General features: G+C 36.7%; 1 protein-coding gene across 9 annotated transcripts; it reads left to right on the top strand.

The window, feature by feature from the left end:
• The first annotated feature begins 117 nt into the window (after positions 1-117).
• Positions 118-15,373, top strand: LOC140223730 (uncharacterized). 9 transcript variants are annotated; one of them, XR_011899491.1, is made up of 6 exons: positions 118-348; positions 1,511-1,622; positions 2,830-2,940; positions 5,043-5,246; positions 7,111-7,337; positions 8,565-8,932. XR_011899491.1 is itself a non-coding variant. In XM_072297998.1 (6 exons), exons 3-6 carry the CDS (start codon positions 10,682-10,684, stop codon positions 15,195-15,197), a joined length of 444 nt encoding a protein of 147 aa, XP_072154099.1. In that variant the 5' UTR covers positions 7,184-7,337; positions 8,565-10,024; positions 10,663-10,681; the 3' UTR covers positions 15,198-15,373. The 9 variants fall into 9 exon arrangements, 3 of the variants coding, with proteins under 3 accessions (XP_072154099.1, XP_072154100.1, XP_072154101.1); XR_011899492.1 differs by having other exon boundaries at positions 119-348; positions 7,190-7,337; XR_011899493.1 differs by having other exon boundaries at positions 120-348; positions 2,807-2,940.
• Positions 15,374-15,813: the final 440 nt, after the last annotated feature.

Raw genomic sequence — 15,813 nt, 5'->3', positions numbered from 1 at the left:
TCGCGCCATAGTCCTCTTTCAGTCATTATGATTTATGACAGTTTAGAGACTCGTAGACCTGAGGAAGAACTCAAGGCAGCAACATTGACGATTGATCGATGTGATTACGTTATCATTTAAATCAAAATTTCGATTCGGTCGTCAAGTTTTAAAGTTGTAGGAAGTGAAAGTACACCTAACACAAAATATATAACCTAGTTTTTTAAGTCGTTTGGATACACATCTACTTGCGTGTGTAGCAGCAACAGCAACGAGCGGTATTTTGTTGACGCTTTAATAATGTTCAACTTTTAGCCTCATGCAATCACTCAATGATTTTCTTTACACGAATCTCTTATTTAAAACAAGGTAAGTTAGTATATTTTAGTTTTAACTTTTAGTTCTCATTCAGGTAAGTTTAAATATACTAATTTTATTATCGGGGTTAGGGTTATACCTTAAGCAAAAGCTCACTACTAAAGCTGCAAAATTTTTAAAATGCTGAGTTTTTACTCTGACCCACTCAGCTATTAGAAAAATTACTGCAAAAATCAACTATATCAAGATGGCAACTTTCAAGCCCAAAAACAGTTAAAATCCAACTTAAATCGTTAGACGACTTCAAATTTACATGACTAAAATTTTGGTCTCACCAGGTTAATCCATGAAAAATTAAAATACATAGACGTACATTTGTAAATGCTTTAGGCAAATTTGACCAAAAGTTTGGTGAACTCCATTATTATTGGAGCATGCTGGGATGCACAGAGTCAGATAATGTTAAAAATAAAAGAAGAAGAGCCATTTTGTATTTCCACAACGATAAAGGGATAAGGTGAAGATATAGCCAGACATCTCCGTGCTTTGACCGTACTTTTGGTAAATGCAACTAGATTTACGATCTTTGTGACCATAGAGTCTGTTAGTGATTACCACACTCATATCACTGCCACTCAGATTATAATATTTTTTCTATTATTCTTGAACCTTCGCCAGTTAGTGACCGTGTGTGGAACCGGAAATGGGTCCTTAAAATGGAAATGCAAACCATCTGCTACAATGAAAATCCCGATTTCGGGTCAAAATAATCAAATTTATTCAGTCTCCGACCATAAGTTATGGTATAACTCTCTTACTAAATTTTTCTCTACCTCAGGGGCCTCTTCGCCAGACTCCATCACATTCGATAGTTAAACTCCCAAAACCACGTATCTCGTTCCCGGTGCTTAAAAATCTTCGCTCCGATTTGACTTTTTAAATGAGAACAAATCAACATCATTCCCTCGTGTTCGTTTAGAATTTGCTTTGCATAGAGAAGAAAAATGATGGAAGTTTTAATAAATTATTGTTGAGTAGTTGACCCATTAAAAATATAGTATGACTGGAAGTCTATAACTGAGTCTATAACGCCGCAAACCGAGAAACGTGGTTTGGAAATTTCACCGTCGATTTGATGGACCTCTCGATGTAAAAAAAAATGGTAGCTCTCGCTGAATTCTCCGATACTGATACCGATTCATTTTGGTTCTAGATAGTTGATGCGTGGTAACATTATGAATATTATTCTCCTATCTTTATGCGTCATTTCAATTGAGCGGACTTCCGCAAATAACGTGAATGATAAAAATTCCCAAAAAGGCTTGGTTCGTATTGTGTTACCCTTACTTTTCTTTATAATAAAACCTTGCAAAGATTCAAGGAGGCCAAAGCTATACATGGCCATGAGAGTTTTTGCCTCCTTTCCAATCAGCCAATCAGTAGAAATTCGTCTTTTTCATGAAAAGCAAATACAAAGTATTAAAAATGATAGTGGTTTCTTCAAGTTTAAATTATTCAACCGCTCATATAGCCTGTATAGTTCATAAATCTGATTCGAAAAGTTCTGTGTTTATCATATTTTTAATGGTAACGCGCCTTTTTTTAAATTAACCGAAGTTTATTAGTTTAATAGCTTTTTCACCCCTTAAAATTTGAAGTGCAAAATAAAATGCAAATATTTCAGGGTATACCCATACTTAGATGAGCCAATTAATGCTCATCAAAAAATCAATTTCTCAAGAAGTGGCGCATGTACCCTTTTTTTCGATTAGGTTCGATGTTATTCTTATGTATGGTTTGTGTCAAAATGGGAGAAAAGAAGGGAGAAAGAAAGAGAGAAAGTTGAAATATCTGTAAAAGTCAGTATTTACTTTGCATGGAAAAACGAAATAATGCAGATTGCCTTCAAAACATCAAGTAGGCAACATGGTGGCAAAAGCATTTGTGACGCAGAATCGTAATACAGACTTCTGCTTACCATAATATTTATTAATATTTATAAAACAAATAAGTAAATAAAATAAGATGAAATTTAAATTTCAAAAAAAATAATGGATGGAAAACAGTGAAACACAGATTTATGTTTTTTGAATGTTCTTTCAACTTATCAAAATCTAGTTGAAATTGCCAAAAATATGTGTATTTTCATTCAACTTGACACTTGTTGAGTTAGTTGTTTGTCGGTTCTCAATAAATCTGATGGAATTTATTTTCTCCTAATAGGTTTGAAATAAACTTAGAAATAATATGAGGGATCACGCATATAATTTAAAAAACCCTATTTAGTTAAAGGAACCCTACAATATAAGACAAACTTGGCTTTAAGAGGCTCACTCCAGCTTAAAAACATAAACCAGCAATTGAACTTTGTGTAGGCATTATCGATGAATGTATCGAACTAATGCGAAACTCATACCGCAATGCAGGGCCTAAAGCAAACAATAAAAACCTAAAACGTGCCTCACTGCATCTCTTATTCACAATTATTTTCCTAATTATGAGGATTTAGATTGTCAATTGCAAACTTCCTAGGACACGTGTACTATCAATTTCGTCGTGTATGCTGGAAAAGTACAGTCCGCCCTGAATAAAGACCCAAAGTATGATGGAATGAAAGAAAAACTAAGGGATCCAACGGCGACGGTAAGTAGTAGGTTTTGCGATTTAAAATTTGAAAAAATATAGTAAATATATATCAATAGAACTCGAGCATTTTGAGAAATATGCAAGCTGAAGATACGCTACTTTGTTCTCTGTGGGCTCCTTTGCCCCCTTCCGTATAGCGAGAAAGATCCATACGTCAATTCTTCGTGGGGTGTCGACTTTCTCGGGAAAATTGCGGGTAATAAAAAAAATCTGGGGTCATAATCGGGTTTTGTAGCCTAAAGCTGACGAGAATCAATATCTCAGATCTCACGCATCCGGAAAACGCTTGGGATTGGGAACAGTCCGGAAAAGCTTTTACCCCCCATTTTGCTCAGAAGAATCGGAGAAGACTGAGGGTTGCTAGAATCAAGCAGAGGTCCAAATCCGGTTTTAACCGCTCTTAATACATCAGGACTGAACGATCAAGGATCTTGAAAATGTTCTAAAACTCCTTACAACAGGTAAATCGTCACAAAAATATCAAGTAAGCACGAAGCACGTTCTCCGGGAAAAATCGACTTTTCCAGGAAACTGGTGGGTGAGAGAAAAAAAATATGGTCATATTTAGGTTCAGACGTGCTAAATACATAAAAGTCACTCTACGACGGGTCCAGGAAAACGTTGAAAAAATAATTGCATACATGACAATAATATACTCACGTCTAATTTGCTAATTTTTCTGGGAAGGAAGTGCTCTCTCCAAAACTTAAGGACGACACGGAAAAAACGAGCTTAGGGTTGGGACCTACATGTTAGTGCTGGACACTAACGAGGGTTAGGTCAAATGGAGCCACCAAGTCAGAGGAGTGCTGGGCACTAAACAGCTCGAGGCTGGGTCACTAAGGAAGAAGTAGTGTCAAGCCCTAAAGTGACTTTGGAGCGAGCGTAAAATATGAAACGCCTCCGCCTGGGATCGAACCTCGGACTGCGCCGGTGGAAGACCAGCGCGTAACCAGCTCTGACCGCGCTATGGGTGAATTTACACCTGTTAAGCGCAACTACGTCTCGCGGCATCTGATTAGCACTACTCATGTTCAGTGCCCACCTGTACTGCCCAAGATCCATCCATATAGGTCAGTCATTGCGCAGATTTCCCCGCTCGGGGTAAGCCCCTTTCCATTGGCTCGTGACGTCAGCATTACTGCCGCGAAAACCAGAAAAGTCGGAAACAATGCTTTTCTTATGGGAGAGAGCAAATTTTTCTTAATGAATCATTTAAATTTCTTACTTTTAAATCCTTTGAAACTTTCTGTGTGTCGAAAAGAACGTTTAGACATTAGCATTCAGGGTTTCGATTTTGCCGAATTTGTGTTCTTTCATTTTTACAGTTTACTCTGCATCAGCCATTTTTACACGCGAATCTATACCACTAGATGGCTTGTTACATCGCTGACTTCAAAAATCATTTAAAAATATAAGAACGCAAATTCAGCTGAATTAAAACCCTTGACGCTAATTTCTAAACGTTCCTTTCGACACTCAGAAAGCTTCAAAGAATTTAAAAGTAAGAAATTTAAATGATTCATTAAGAAAAATTTGTTCTCTCCCATAAGAAAAGCATTGTTTCCGACATTTCTGGTTTTCGCGGCAGTAATGCTGACGTCATGCGCAGAAGATTCTCATTTGGGTTTCGGGAATGACTGACCTATATGGATGGATCTTGGTACTGCCTTCCGGTGTTGAGCTGTACAGCGCTTAGACGCCAGCCCTCAACTACTCCCCACTAAACGGCCAGTAGTGCTCAACACTAGTCTTGTTTTTTCCGTGGATAAAATTCAATGGAGGCAATTTTCGCACACTCAACTGTCCAAAATATAGATAGAATATAACTATCTTGTACATGGGAAATATTTTACCTATCATTCTAACGGGAGTAAAAGTAGCAAAAATACTTAAAAAAATCCCAAAGTGTCCATGTTTCCGGGCAAAATCGACTTTACCGAAAAACTGAAGTCATTTTCGAATTCAGCATCTTATTCTGTTTCGGAGAAATATTTCCACATTTTCGTTGCACTATATTCAATCACCTACCAGACACCTTATTATCAAAAATAGGTTTCGTTTATGTTCAAACCCGTTCGTATTCTCATGTGCCACAGGATGGGGTTTTACTTCAATTGTTAGCAGTGATGTCAAACAGCACCCGTACTAAATTGAATAAAATTAAATCGGAGGAGGCTCAAAGATATTTAGAAGAATGCTCTAACCAGAAAGGTGGAACGGAGCCACCAAAGCCAGATTACATAGATATCAATGATCCTGAAAAGTTCAACGCCATTGATCTAAATTTACTCATAAGTAAGGTAAGTTCATGGACCTTTTTTTTAAATCTATTTAAATACCTACATCTCGACTCTCAAAATAAAATAGTGTAAAGAACAGACTCAATAAGTGTATTGGCGTCGAAACATCCGATATCTCTATTATTTTCCTTTCCCACTTTTTATAGGTCCTCAATTTTACTGCGCTTGTATTTCAATAATCTCCAAGTAATATTATTTTATAACCAGGACCGGATTAAGGGGATGGCCACTGGCCACATGGGCCACAACCCATATGGCGGCAAAATTTAGAGGGCGGCAAATTTTGCATTTTTTTTTAAATGTAGGTATAAAAAAATCGGATTCGAAAAAAAAAAATTATCAATGAGAAAAGGGGACGAAATCTCTCTTTACTGAGAGTATAGTAATTTGTAATTTAGTCGTTCTTCGGTGATACAAGAAATAGCATATTTAACTAGTAGAGTGAAAAGAGGAACTAAACACGCAATTTGGCCTGGAGCTCAACGCAGAGAGGAATGATGACGAGGACTTGAGATGAAAAGGACAAGCCCTCAGCGCGGCGATCGGCATTTAACACACATTAGCGCCTACAAGACTGCATAAATACTTCACGCATTGCGCAAATCACAGTGCGATCAGCGCGGCACAGCGGCGGAAGTTAAAATTATTAAACCGCATTTATGTTTGTTCTTTCATAATTTTTTGGTTCATCTCTTACAAATGGAGGACCTTGTCCACATAGAGATAGGTTTACGAAACTTAACTTTCGCGCAACGTTCCGTGAACTTTTGCTAATAGTGTTGACAGGGCTTTCGCAAAAAATGTATCCAACACGAGTAGGTAAACGCGTCTTATGCACCCCTCCCCCTCCGGCACGTTCACTTGATGGTTTTTATTGATGTTTTAAAACGAATGAGAAGGCGGCGGCAAAATACAGGCGGCCCATGGGCGGCAAGTAGGTTAATCCGGCCCTGTTTATAACCTATATTTAAATGTGCAAGATGCACGCGTACAAATCCGTGGGTCAAAGCGTAAATCACGAGGATCAGGAAAAAATTAATTCAGTCTGCACCCAAAATGTCTGTGTCCGGTAAGCGAGGGTTGAACCCATCAAAAACGTGATGGGTTCCTTGGGTGGCTTTGAGAAGAATCAGCCCAACAAAATTTTACTTCAACTGTTTTTCTCGAATTTTAATTTTTTATCTTAAATATGTGTTGTCTTGGACCTCTTGGTGAATTTCTTTCAAATTTGGTACAGGTAACATACTTGTAAAATTTTAAAAAAGGAAATTAGGCAACGTCTAATGCTATTAGACTTGGGCTGGCCATACCGTCCACTTTAACTTCAACACTTCCAATGGTTCCTTCATTATTTTGTCTTGTTAATAGTACTGTCGAAGTACCTAAAAATGCATCAGTATAGAGCTATTGATTTAATTACACCATAGAATCATGTATTTTCATTAGTTTGACGAGAATTTTGCTCGGGATTTCACCGTAAATCTGAAAATGTAAGTTTTAAGTACATTTTTTGAAAAATAAAAAAAAATCGCACTCTTGGTTTCTAATACCCATGCAGACGACATTTTAAGGGTCAGATTCAAGTAGGCGCGAGGCAATAGGGCAGCGATCACGTAGCGTGCCGACTCCCAGCCTCGAGGGTCGCTGTATTCCCATTCACAATTTACCGATCTGATTTTTCAGGAATCATCATACAGCATCGGGCCCCCAGTATAATTTACAGATTCTGTCATAAAACTCAAATCTTTAGTTGCTTGCAATTCGTCATTTCATCGGATTCAGCGAAATGAAGATTTAAAGGAAAATAATTCTATAGTGAAATCTGCAGCTAGTCTTAAGAAGTGCTCATTCCTATCTTTTACAGATTACAGAAACGCGACCAGTTTTGGAGAAATTCTTTCACGGAAAAAAAACAGACCTAAGTACTCTCCTTTGATTTTTAGGTTTTCTCTTTCTGCTGAAATTTTCGCCACGCCAGATCTCAATAACTCTCTAGGGATACTTCAGGAGAAAATTATTCGCCGAAAAGACGGAAACATTTTGGATGCTACGGCTGACTTTTCAGTGCACTAGTTCAGCGGGATTTTAAAGGTGCTCATTTTGCTGTAGATAGGAGATAGTCTCGGTAAAAACTTACTTCCGTTGGAAGTCGGATAAAATTTATCTTAATTATTTAATATCTAATTAATAACTGATTTTTTTATTTGGTCGCTAAAGCAGAATCTGAGAAAATAAGGGAAGAAATCATCGGAAGGACTTCGGTGTAAAAGGAAAGATTCTTGCTACGTATGAAGGAAACTGTAACTATCCTGTAAGGAATATGCAAATGTTCTTTCTTTTTTTAACCGGAAAAGCACGTATCATATGATCAAAGTAGAGCTCTCAAAGTGGCGTCACGTACGTGGGATCACGTGACCTCACGTGACGCTCAGTGGCGTGGCGTGAATTGCGATGTATCGATTGTTATGCCATTTAAACCTATGGTAAAGAATCGATTATTAGGGTGTTCGCTGCGAACACCCTGCTTATCGATCGTTTTCCATAGGTTTAAATGGCATAACAATCGATTTATCGCAAATCACGCCACGCCACTGGTGACGCTACTTTGATCGTGTGATACGGGCTAAAGAGAAGGCTTTCTGGTAAAGTCATTGGCTATTTTTTCTTTTAAACTGCCTAAAAAAGTGGTTATGCATTTACAATTTTAAACATAAAGGATACGTTATTGGCACAAGTCTCTTATATGAGTTTTTATAATTTTCTTCGTATTTACATGTAACAGATTTTTGGGAAAGGGGACTATACATGAAGAAGATTTTAACAGAGTATTTATGTTTCATTGATTAATAGAATTGTTTAGTTTTGCACCATTTACCGCAAAAAAACCAAAATGAAGAAAGAAAAAAATTGGAATGTGTTTAAAATTTGGAGTTTTCTTTTCGGCAAGCTAAATCAAACCAATTTCTTCAATTAGTAAAGGGTGGCCAGGTAAAATATATATCCTTTTGTCTCTCACTAGCTACCGTCTCCCGCAATGAAAGTTTATTATGACACTTAGGTTAATTATTTATTTGTCCACAAATTAAAGGAAAAATCCTTTGAAAAGAGGATGAAAGATTTGATTGCTTCCCTCATTTCCGCGCGGTTTTATATCTGGTATTTTCCTTGGTTGGAACTCTAAAAACAGAACCGGCTGGTGCTCATCGTCCATTTTATTTGCCCATGTTATTAGTATACTTTCAAAATTGTTAAACACAACATGGCGCCATATCATTTACATAGCGTTCAATAATTTTCTTCGTATTAATGTTCTACTAGGGAACAGCTCACATTTTGATGACCATCCTCCGGCTTTCAATCTGTTGGGAAGTGAGCATCTACATGCATACGGACGAATTTTACGGAGGTGCCCATTTGACTCTTTCGGAGGACTCGATTTCGTGTCACAACCTAGACGACGTTTCCGACGATAAAGTGGGGTCTTTAAAAATGAAAAGCGGTGGTGTCAACGTCTACATGGATCATGGATGTAAGAGATTCGTATTGGTCTTCACCAAAGGTGGCACCTACATATAAAGATTTTTTCCACAAAGAGTTCAATAATTTGATCTCATCTTTTCGGCATGGCTCAAATTAGTTTGCTGTGAACCACATTCTTCATTTTTGATAAACCATAAGTTCCATAACTTCATCTATTCATTGATTTTGAACACTCCCGTCATGATTTTCATACCAATTGAACAATAGCCACTGCTTTAGGTAAATATCAACGAAAGGTTCCTCGCGTAGACGGGAGAGGGGAAGTATTAAAATTTAGGGATTCTCACCTACGAATTCTAAACAATTTCGTTCGTGCATAATACTTGTGTCACGTAGGAATAAGTTAAAAATGAACAAAACAAACTTAACAATTCCTCTTGTTCTTTTCAATCGGTGGTAAACCTAATCTCTAATTGCTAAGTACTTGTTTCTTTTCTAAGAATAGAACTCAGCAAACTTTTAGAATATTTTCACTATATTTTTTCAGTATTATCCATCACACGCCGTTGTCCTCGTTCAGCCATTTGTAAGAATGGGTCAGTGACATCAATTTTCTTAATTCATTTTTATAGAATGAGCGGCGTGAACTAAGCTTGTTCGAATTTTTATTTTTTATTTTTTTGAACCCTTAATATCAAACCCCATTTTGCAATCTCTAAAAATGCGACAAGTTCGAAACGATATTTTTAGAGGGCTCTTCTGGCGTAGCCAGGCAGCGAAAATAACGTTTTCTGATTGGCTGATTTAAGCTTCAGGCTTCGCTTTGCTACGTCAACTCGACTGTCGACTTTGGATTGGTCAGATTTTCTTTTAGCTTTTCCTCTCCTCGGAAGTGCTTTGTTGGAATTTTTCATGAACTTTTGGCTGTTTCCACGAAATTTTACGCTTGAGAAGCCACGCTTACGCTAAACCCGGTGAAAATTCCTTGCCATCGCTCCATTTTAGGGACTCGTGAACGTGGGGGAGAAGAATTTAAGGCAGCAACATTAGGTATCAATTGACTGTTGTGATTACGTTATCATTCAAATCAGAGGTTTAATTCGGGCCTCGAGTTGTAATGTAATAGGAAGTGAATGCAAACAAAATATATCACTAGATTTCAAGTCTGTGGGGTAAATCTACGTGCGTCAGCAATAAAGTGTGTTGTATTTTTTTCTACGTGAAAAAAAAAAATTAACTCTTAACCTTGTGTAAACACTTACTCAGTTACTTTCCCCAAATTCTTCATCAAGAAAAGGGTAAGTTGGTATTTTATGTAGTTAACGTTTAATTTTCAGTCAGCAAGTTTGAACTTGATAATTTTACAATTTTGAGATTACCAACAAATTTTTAACTACATTTGTTACAAAATTGAGCTTTTACTCTGATCCGACCATCCTCTTTGTTAGTTTCAAATATAAATGTAAATCACTGTGGCTATCATCATAAATTTTAAAAAGAAGGTTGAAAAATCAATTTAAACGATTTAAAGGCACTAAAGTCACATGGCTAAAATACTGATCTCCTGCATCAGCTATTCCAAGAAATGAAAGTATTCCTCCACCTTTTCTATATCCATAGTCACCTCTAAGAAAAATACAAAGCGCTAATGAAATATTATATCGCCGATGTCGAATTCAAAGTTTCAGATTTAATGCCTCCGGGTACTTCCTTCTTCAAAGAAAAAAGAGATGTCTAGAATGTTAACAAGAAAATTTGTGTAAAACCAGAGGAGCTTTGTAAAGAATGTTAAGTTTTCCGTTAAAAATAAATCTCAAAATAAGCGTTTTGGACTTTCACCAGGGAGTGGTCGTATATTGTGCAGTGTAAGCCTCTTAATACAAAAATTATGATTTCACGTCAATCTTGATATCGTAATTGTTCATTTTGTTCTCAGATAATTGATCTGCGCTGACATGAAAATTGTCATATTGTCTTCATGCGTCATTTTATTTGTACGGACGTTTGCAAGGCAATCGAATGAAGAAAAGCTACGGGAAAAGGAAGTCGGTATTTTGTTCTTGCTCTCACAAATGATTGAGGGGCGAATAGTAAAATGAGGCTAAAATTTTATCCCTGTATATAATTTCCAAAAAAAGGGGGAAATTTTCACCTCTATCTAGCCTACAAATCACCTATAACTCTCCCTTCACATAAAATAATGAAGAAAAAAAACGAATGAAACGTATGACTTCTTGCCGAGGCTTCTCTGTTGAGAGATGTTTGACTCAAAGTTGTTTACGTTTTTCTCAAGGCTATTTTATCGTTCCTTTTGAAATTTTATGGGATCAAATAGACCAAACTCCATCAAGGAATACAGAGGACAATAGCGCGTCGGGAAAATGCCGAATATATGTCTTACAGGACAATCGTGAGGGGTACAGGCTCTCTAGTGCAGTGCCAAAATTTCTCACCCGGCTTTCCCTTCCTCTCTCAAATGAAATTTTTATGGGAATGAGTTTAATGGGAGTTGGACAGTAAAGTAATTATATCAAAGGTTCCTTATATGAACGCATCAGTCGCACTTCTTGTTGCCCTTCTTGTCTCCCTTCAAATAGTAAACTGCATCCTTGGAGGACAGAAAGGGTCACTTTATAGACATGGTCTGCACTAGGAAAAAACTTCACATGTTTTCTCCTCAAAATCTCACACAAGATATGATTCACACGATGAAAGGTCCGAAATCCTGAACTGGGCGTAAACAAGTATTTTTAACTCAGACCATACTTCATGGGAGCAGCTAGATTATGCAAATGACGTCATTTTTATTTAGCTATTTATCCAATGTCAATGTATTGTAAACAGTACACTCGAATATCTTGTTCAGAAGTTGATTTCTAGGTTCCCGGTTTTTGGATCGTTTTCCTTAATTATTGAGCTTTGAAGAGATTACCGCATGTTCTTTCAATTCATACCGTGTCTACAGGCTCATTGCACACTAGGTATGACATGAGATCAGCTCGGTCCAAGATTTTCTCAAAATAGCATATATATTTATGTGTAAGTTGAAAAATGTTGACAATTGGATGAAGGCAAGTTTGCGGCGGGTTTTGGGTAAAATAAAATTTTATAAGGTAAGCCAGGAACGTGCCCAGGGTCTAATGGAGCAGGGAGGGGTGGTAGACATTCACTCATCATTTGAGCGTATTTTTGCTGAAAGATTTCGTGTGAAAATGGATGAAATCAAAATGAAGTATGTTGCACACATATCCTGTACAGATAGTTCCTTTCAACTTAATTCATTAGCACACGGTTCCTTGGCAAAAATACGTTCAATTGACCCGGGTAAGGGGGGGGGGGTCAATTTGCTGTTTGTGTGAGTGACAAGTTACTCTTCTATGCTAAGGTACAGGGCTTCAATCCAATGCGAGCAATCTTAAATTTACTTCACTCCGTGTCTTATTATCTTGCTAAGTCTTAGAACCAGAATGATATCAGTTGTTGCAACCCTTGCAGGAAATGGAAAATAGTCATTTCATCGAGTATGCTGCCGATGTGATGTCCACCTTGAAAAAAGATCACAATTTCTATGAAATAGAAGACATGATGAGAAATCCAAAATCGACCGTGAGTTCCGCCATTTCCAAAAAACATATTTGATATTTGAAACATTTTGGAATTATGGATTAAAATACGATTATCATTTTAATCAGACTTAAAAAGACTTAGGTTTCAAATTATACCGCGACTCATTTTTTCCGCCTCGACAAGAAACGTGTAAGTAATGCGAATCGGTGGCTAAAATTGGAAAATTCATATCTCTACATAGAATGTTTAATGATAAACGGTAATAGCGCCTCGAGCCCATATTCAAACTCAATCTCCATACGAAATAAAATTATATACCATTAAAAATGTTGAATGATTAGGCGCGATTCTGACGAAAGTTATCATGTCTACAACCGATTCGCCGACAGAGCGCACTGTCTGACTATTATAAGTGGGATGATACCACTATTCGACCTCGTCGGAGCTCGTGTTGCCTTCACAAAAATTGACATTCGCAAACTGACATGGCGTTCATGTAATCTTTTACCGTTTGGTGAGAAGCTATTTTTATATGATGTTTTCGCATAAGCGAGCGATGATACCATTATTTTACAATTTTACGATAATGCCACTGCCCCACTGCTCCTTCATCATTTCTTCTTTCTATTTTCTTCTTCTTCTTTCTCTTATCTTCTTCTTACTCATTTCTGTATACTTTTTACTTCTTTTCTTTCTCAATTCTTAATGTTCTTCCTTTTCCTTTGCTTTCTTTACTTTCTCCTCTTTCCTTCATCTTTCTTTTTTTTCTCTCTCTCTTTTTCTCTTCTGCTTTTTCTTTCCCTCATCCTCCAGAAAATATGTATACCCACACAGTATGTATTTATATATAAAATTTTTACATATTAAGTCTCCAAACACCTATCTTCTGAGCTCTGATGATCCAAAAGTAAATACCGAAATTTTAAAGCTCATTAAACCAGTAAATCTCAAAATTTAAGGTAATTTCCTGGTCTTCGAAATAAACAGCCTATAGTTGCTGATCGCCGTATTTAATTAAATAGCTAACAATCAATATCTTCGCAGGTGCGCACCTTATTGAACATGTTAGTAACTATGTCAAATGACACTCTTACAAAATTGAACAGGATTAAATCGAAGGAAGCTCGAAGGTATTTAAAAGAGTGCTCACCTCAAAAGAATGGAGCGAAACCAGCAATGCCAGATTACATGAGTATTGGTGAACCTGAGAAGTTCAACGCCATTGATTTACATTTATTGATCACAAAAGTAAGTTAATTGACCTTTGTTATGTTGCGGTGATTTCACGATGACAGGAATTGTTCAGATGCGCAGCATTTTAACCAACAAGACCTTAAATCAGACCTCAGCCTTTTCCGCTGATGGTCACGTCAAATATAGCCGTATACTTAACTGTGTCAATCACATGTAACTAACAGACACAGTAGTGTACCGAGAGTAATCGACACTTGAAAATGGGGAGAAAAAGACGCTACAAAATGATGATGAAAAATCTCGCAATATGGAATACACAACAATTTAAACATTTTAAAAATTTGTTTAAAAACTTACAAATAGAGGAACAAGTTTATGCTAAAGCTGCCATAAAATTGTTCCTCTTTTGGGGACTTTACTTTGTGCTAACCTCATTAAGGAGAGGAATATAAGGAGGCTAAGAAACTAATGTTAGGCACCTAGGTATCACCAAAGTTCATTCCAAAATAAAGTTTTGCTTCCACATAAATCCAAAATACCGACAAAAGTTTGCTCCAAGACGCACCCAAGAGAGGGTTTGATATATTTCTGAAACTCCAGGCTCAGTCTGGTAAGAAAAATACTACATTGATGAATGCGACTGCCAAATCAAGCGTTGCCAAATGCGGCGACATACCTTTGCAGCGACTTTTCTCGCTTATTCATATTGCAATTTTTGCAAACAGCAGAAACCTCTTTCAGATATCATCCTCTGAAAATCCACGATCATTACTAATGTATTGCCAGAAATCACAATTTTGCTTCAAAATCAGAGTTGGCGACACGTAACCGACCGCGTAGGTATTGGTCGTGTAGTGTCATATTTTTAAAGGTAATGCTAATTTCTCATGTTGCTTGCTTGCACTAACTCAGAGATATCATTTTTCACGATTTATTATCTAGTATTCAACTACTCTGCTACGAGTTGTTCATTACCATGCCGGCAACATGACCATGCCTGTTACTTTGAATCGCCCATTAATCTCTTAAAATGTATCTTGGCCATAACTACAAAAAAAAAATTTAAAATCATTAAATGTTTTTACAGAGAAACACTGCAAATTTTTCTTTCTTTCTTTTGCCATTGCCGCTGTTCCCTCATTTTCAATACGATTACAATGCGATTCTTCTCAATTCATGTACAGTACTTAATGCGTCGGTTATGCTAGCTAAATATCGTCGGAAACTCTTTCTCATTGTCACAAACTATGTATCCATGACAACTAAGTTTGGTTTTTTCCATTGATTTCATAAAAAATGCACTCTTTATAAACGATACGAGGTTTATTAATTAATTGATACTGTTCTTACAATTTACGGAATGTATGCATACTCATACGCATTACGGACGACGTCATTTAACATTTGTAGTGTTTCTAGATCAATGTCATTGCCAGGATCAGACATGAAAACTTGCATTTACAAATAAGGTCTCAATTTTTCGCTGTTAATATACCAATAAGATTTCGCCATCAAAATACGAGCTCATGGCATGCGCAACTTACTCAGGAACAGCAAGTAAAACAAGTAATTTTAAATTGTATTGTGCGCTTTAAATTAAAATTTTAAAAGCTTTAAAGTATCAAAATGTTCAGTCAGTCTTAAAAATGCGTTTACTCAAATCTGTTACAGATGAAAAAACTGAGACCACTTTTGGACAAAATCGTATGAGGCACAATTCGGCAGAAGAAATCTTTTTTTGTTTTGTGGGTTTCTTTTCTTTTAACTGAAGTGTTTACACCATGCCGAGTAATCCGCCAATCCGAGTAACCATGTTGGACCTTCTCCTGAAATATATTCTGTTCAATATAGAAAATTAAACACAGAATATCATAATCAATTCTCAATCTTTGAAAAAATTGTCTGGTATAGAAGAAAAACAATTATTGTCTTTGTCCATTTAAAAAGGGAAAATATGCTAACAGGTAGATCGTATACGCACCTTCGGCCCTTCAACTACCTACTCATTTCTTTTGAGCTTATTCAAAACAAGAAAATGTCAGACTGGTTCTTAATCAGAAAAAAACATAGTGTCAAATAAGGCTCTGAGCTACCATATTTCTAAAAAGTTGTCTCAGCCGACAAAAGCAAAGATTGAAAGAAGGTAAAAATTATAATTTTTTTAATAGCTGTCTGTGCTTTCCGGTGGGTTTGTTGTCTATCCAACAAAATTGAAAGAAAACTCAAAAGAAACGGCACCCCTTATAATTTGATTTTAAAATCTTGGTTTAATCGAAACGAGGGGTAGATGAAAGCATACTTTTCGATTTCTCGTATATTGTGGATA

The sequence above is a fragment of the Bemisia tabaci genome, chromosome 3 (assembly GCF_918797505.1).
Source record: "Bemisia tabaci chromosome 3, PGI_BMITA_v3".
NCBI lineage: Eukaryota > Metazoa > Arthropoda > Insecta > Hemiptera > Aleyrodidae > Bemisia > Bemisia tabaci.
Note: the sequence above shows the minus strand (reverse complement) of the source record. Positions and strands in the feature narration are given on the sequence as shown.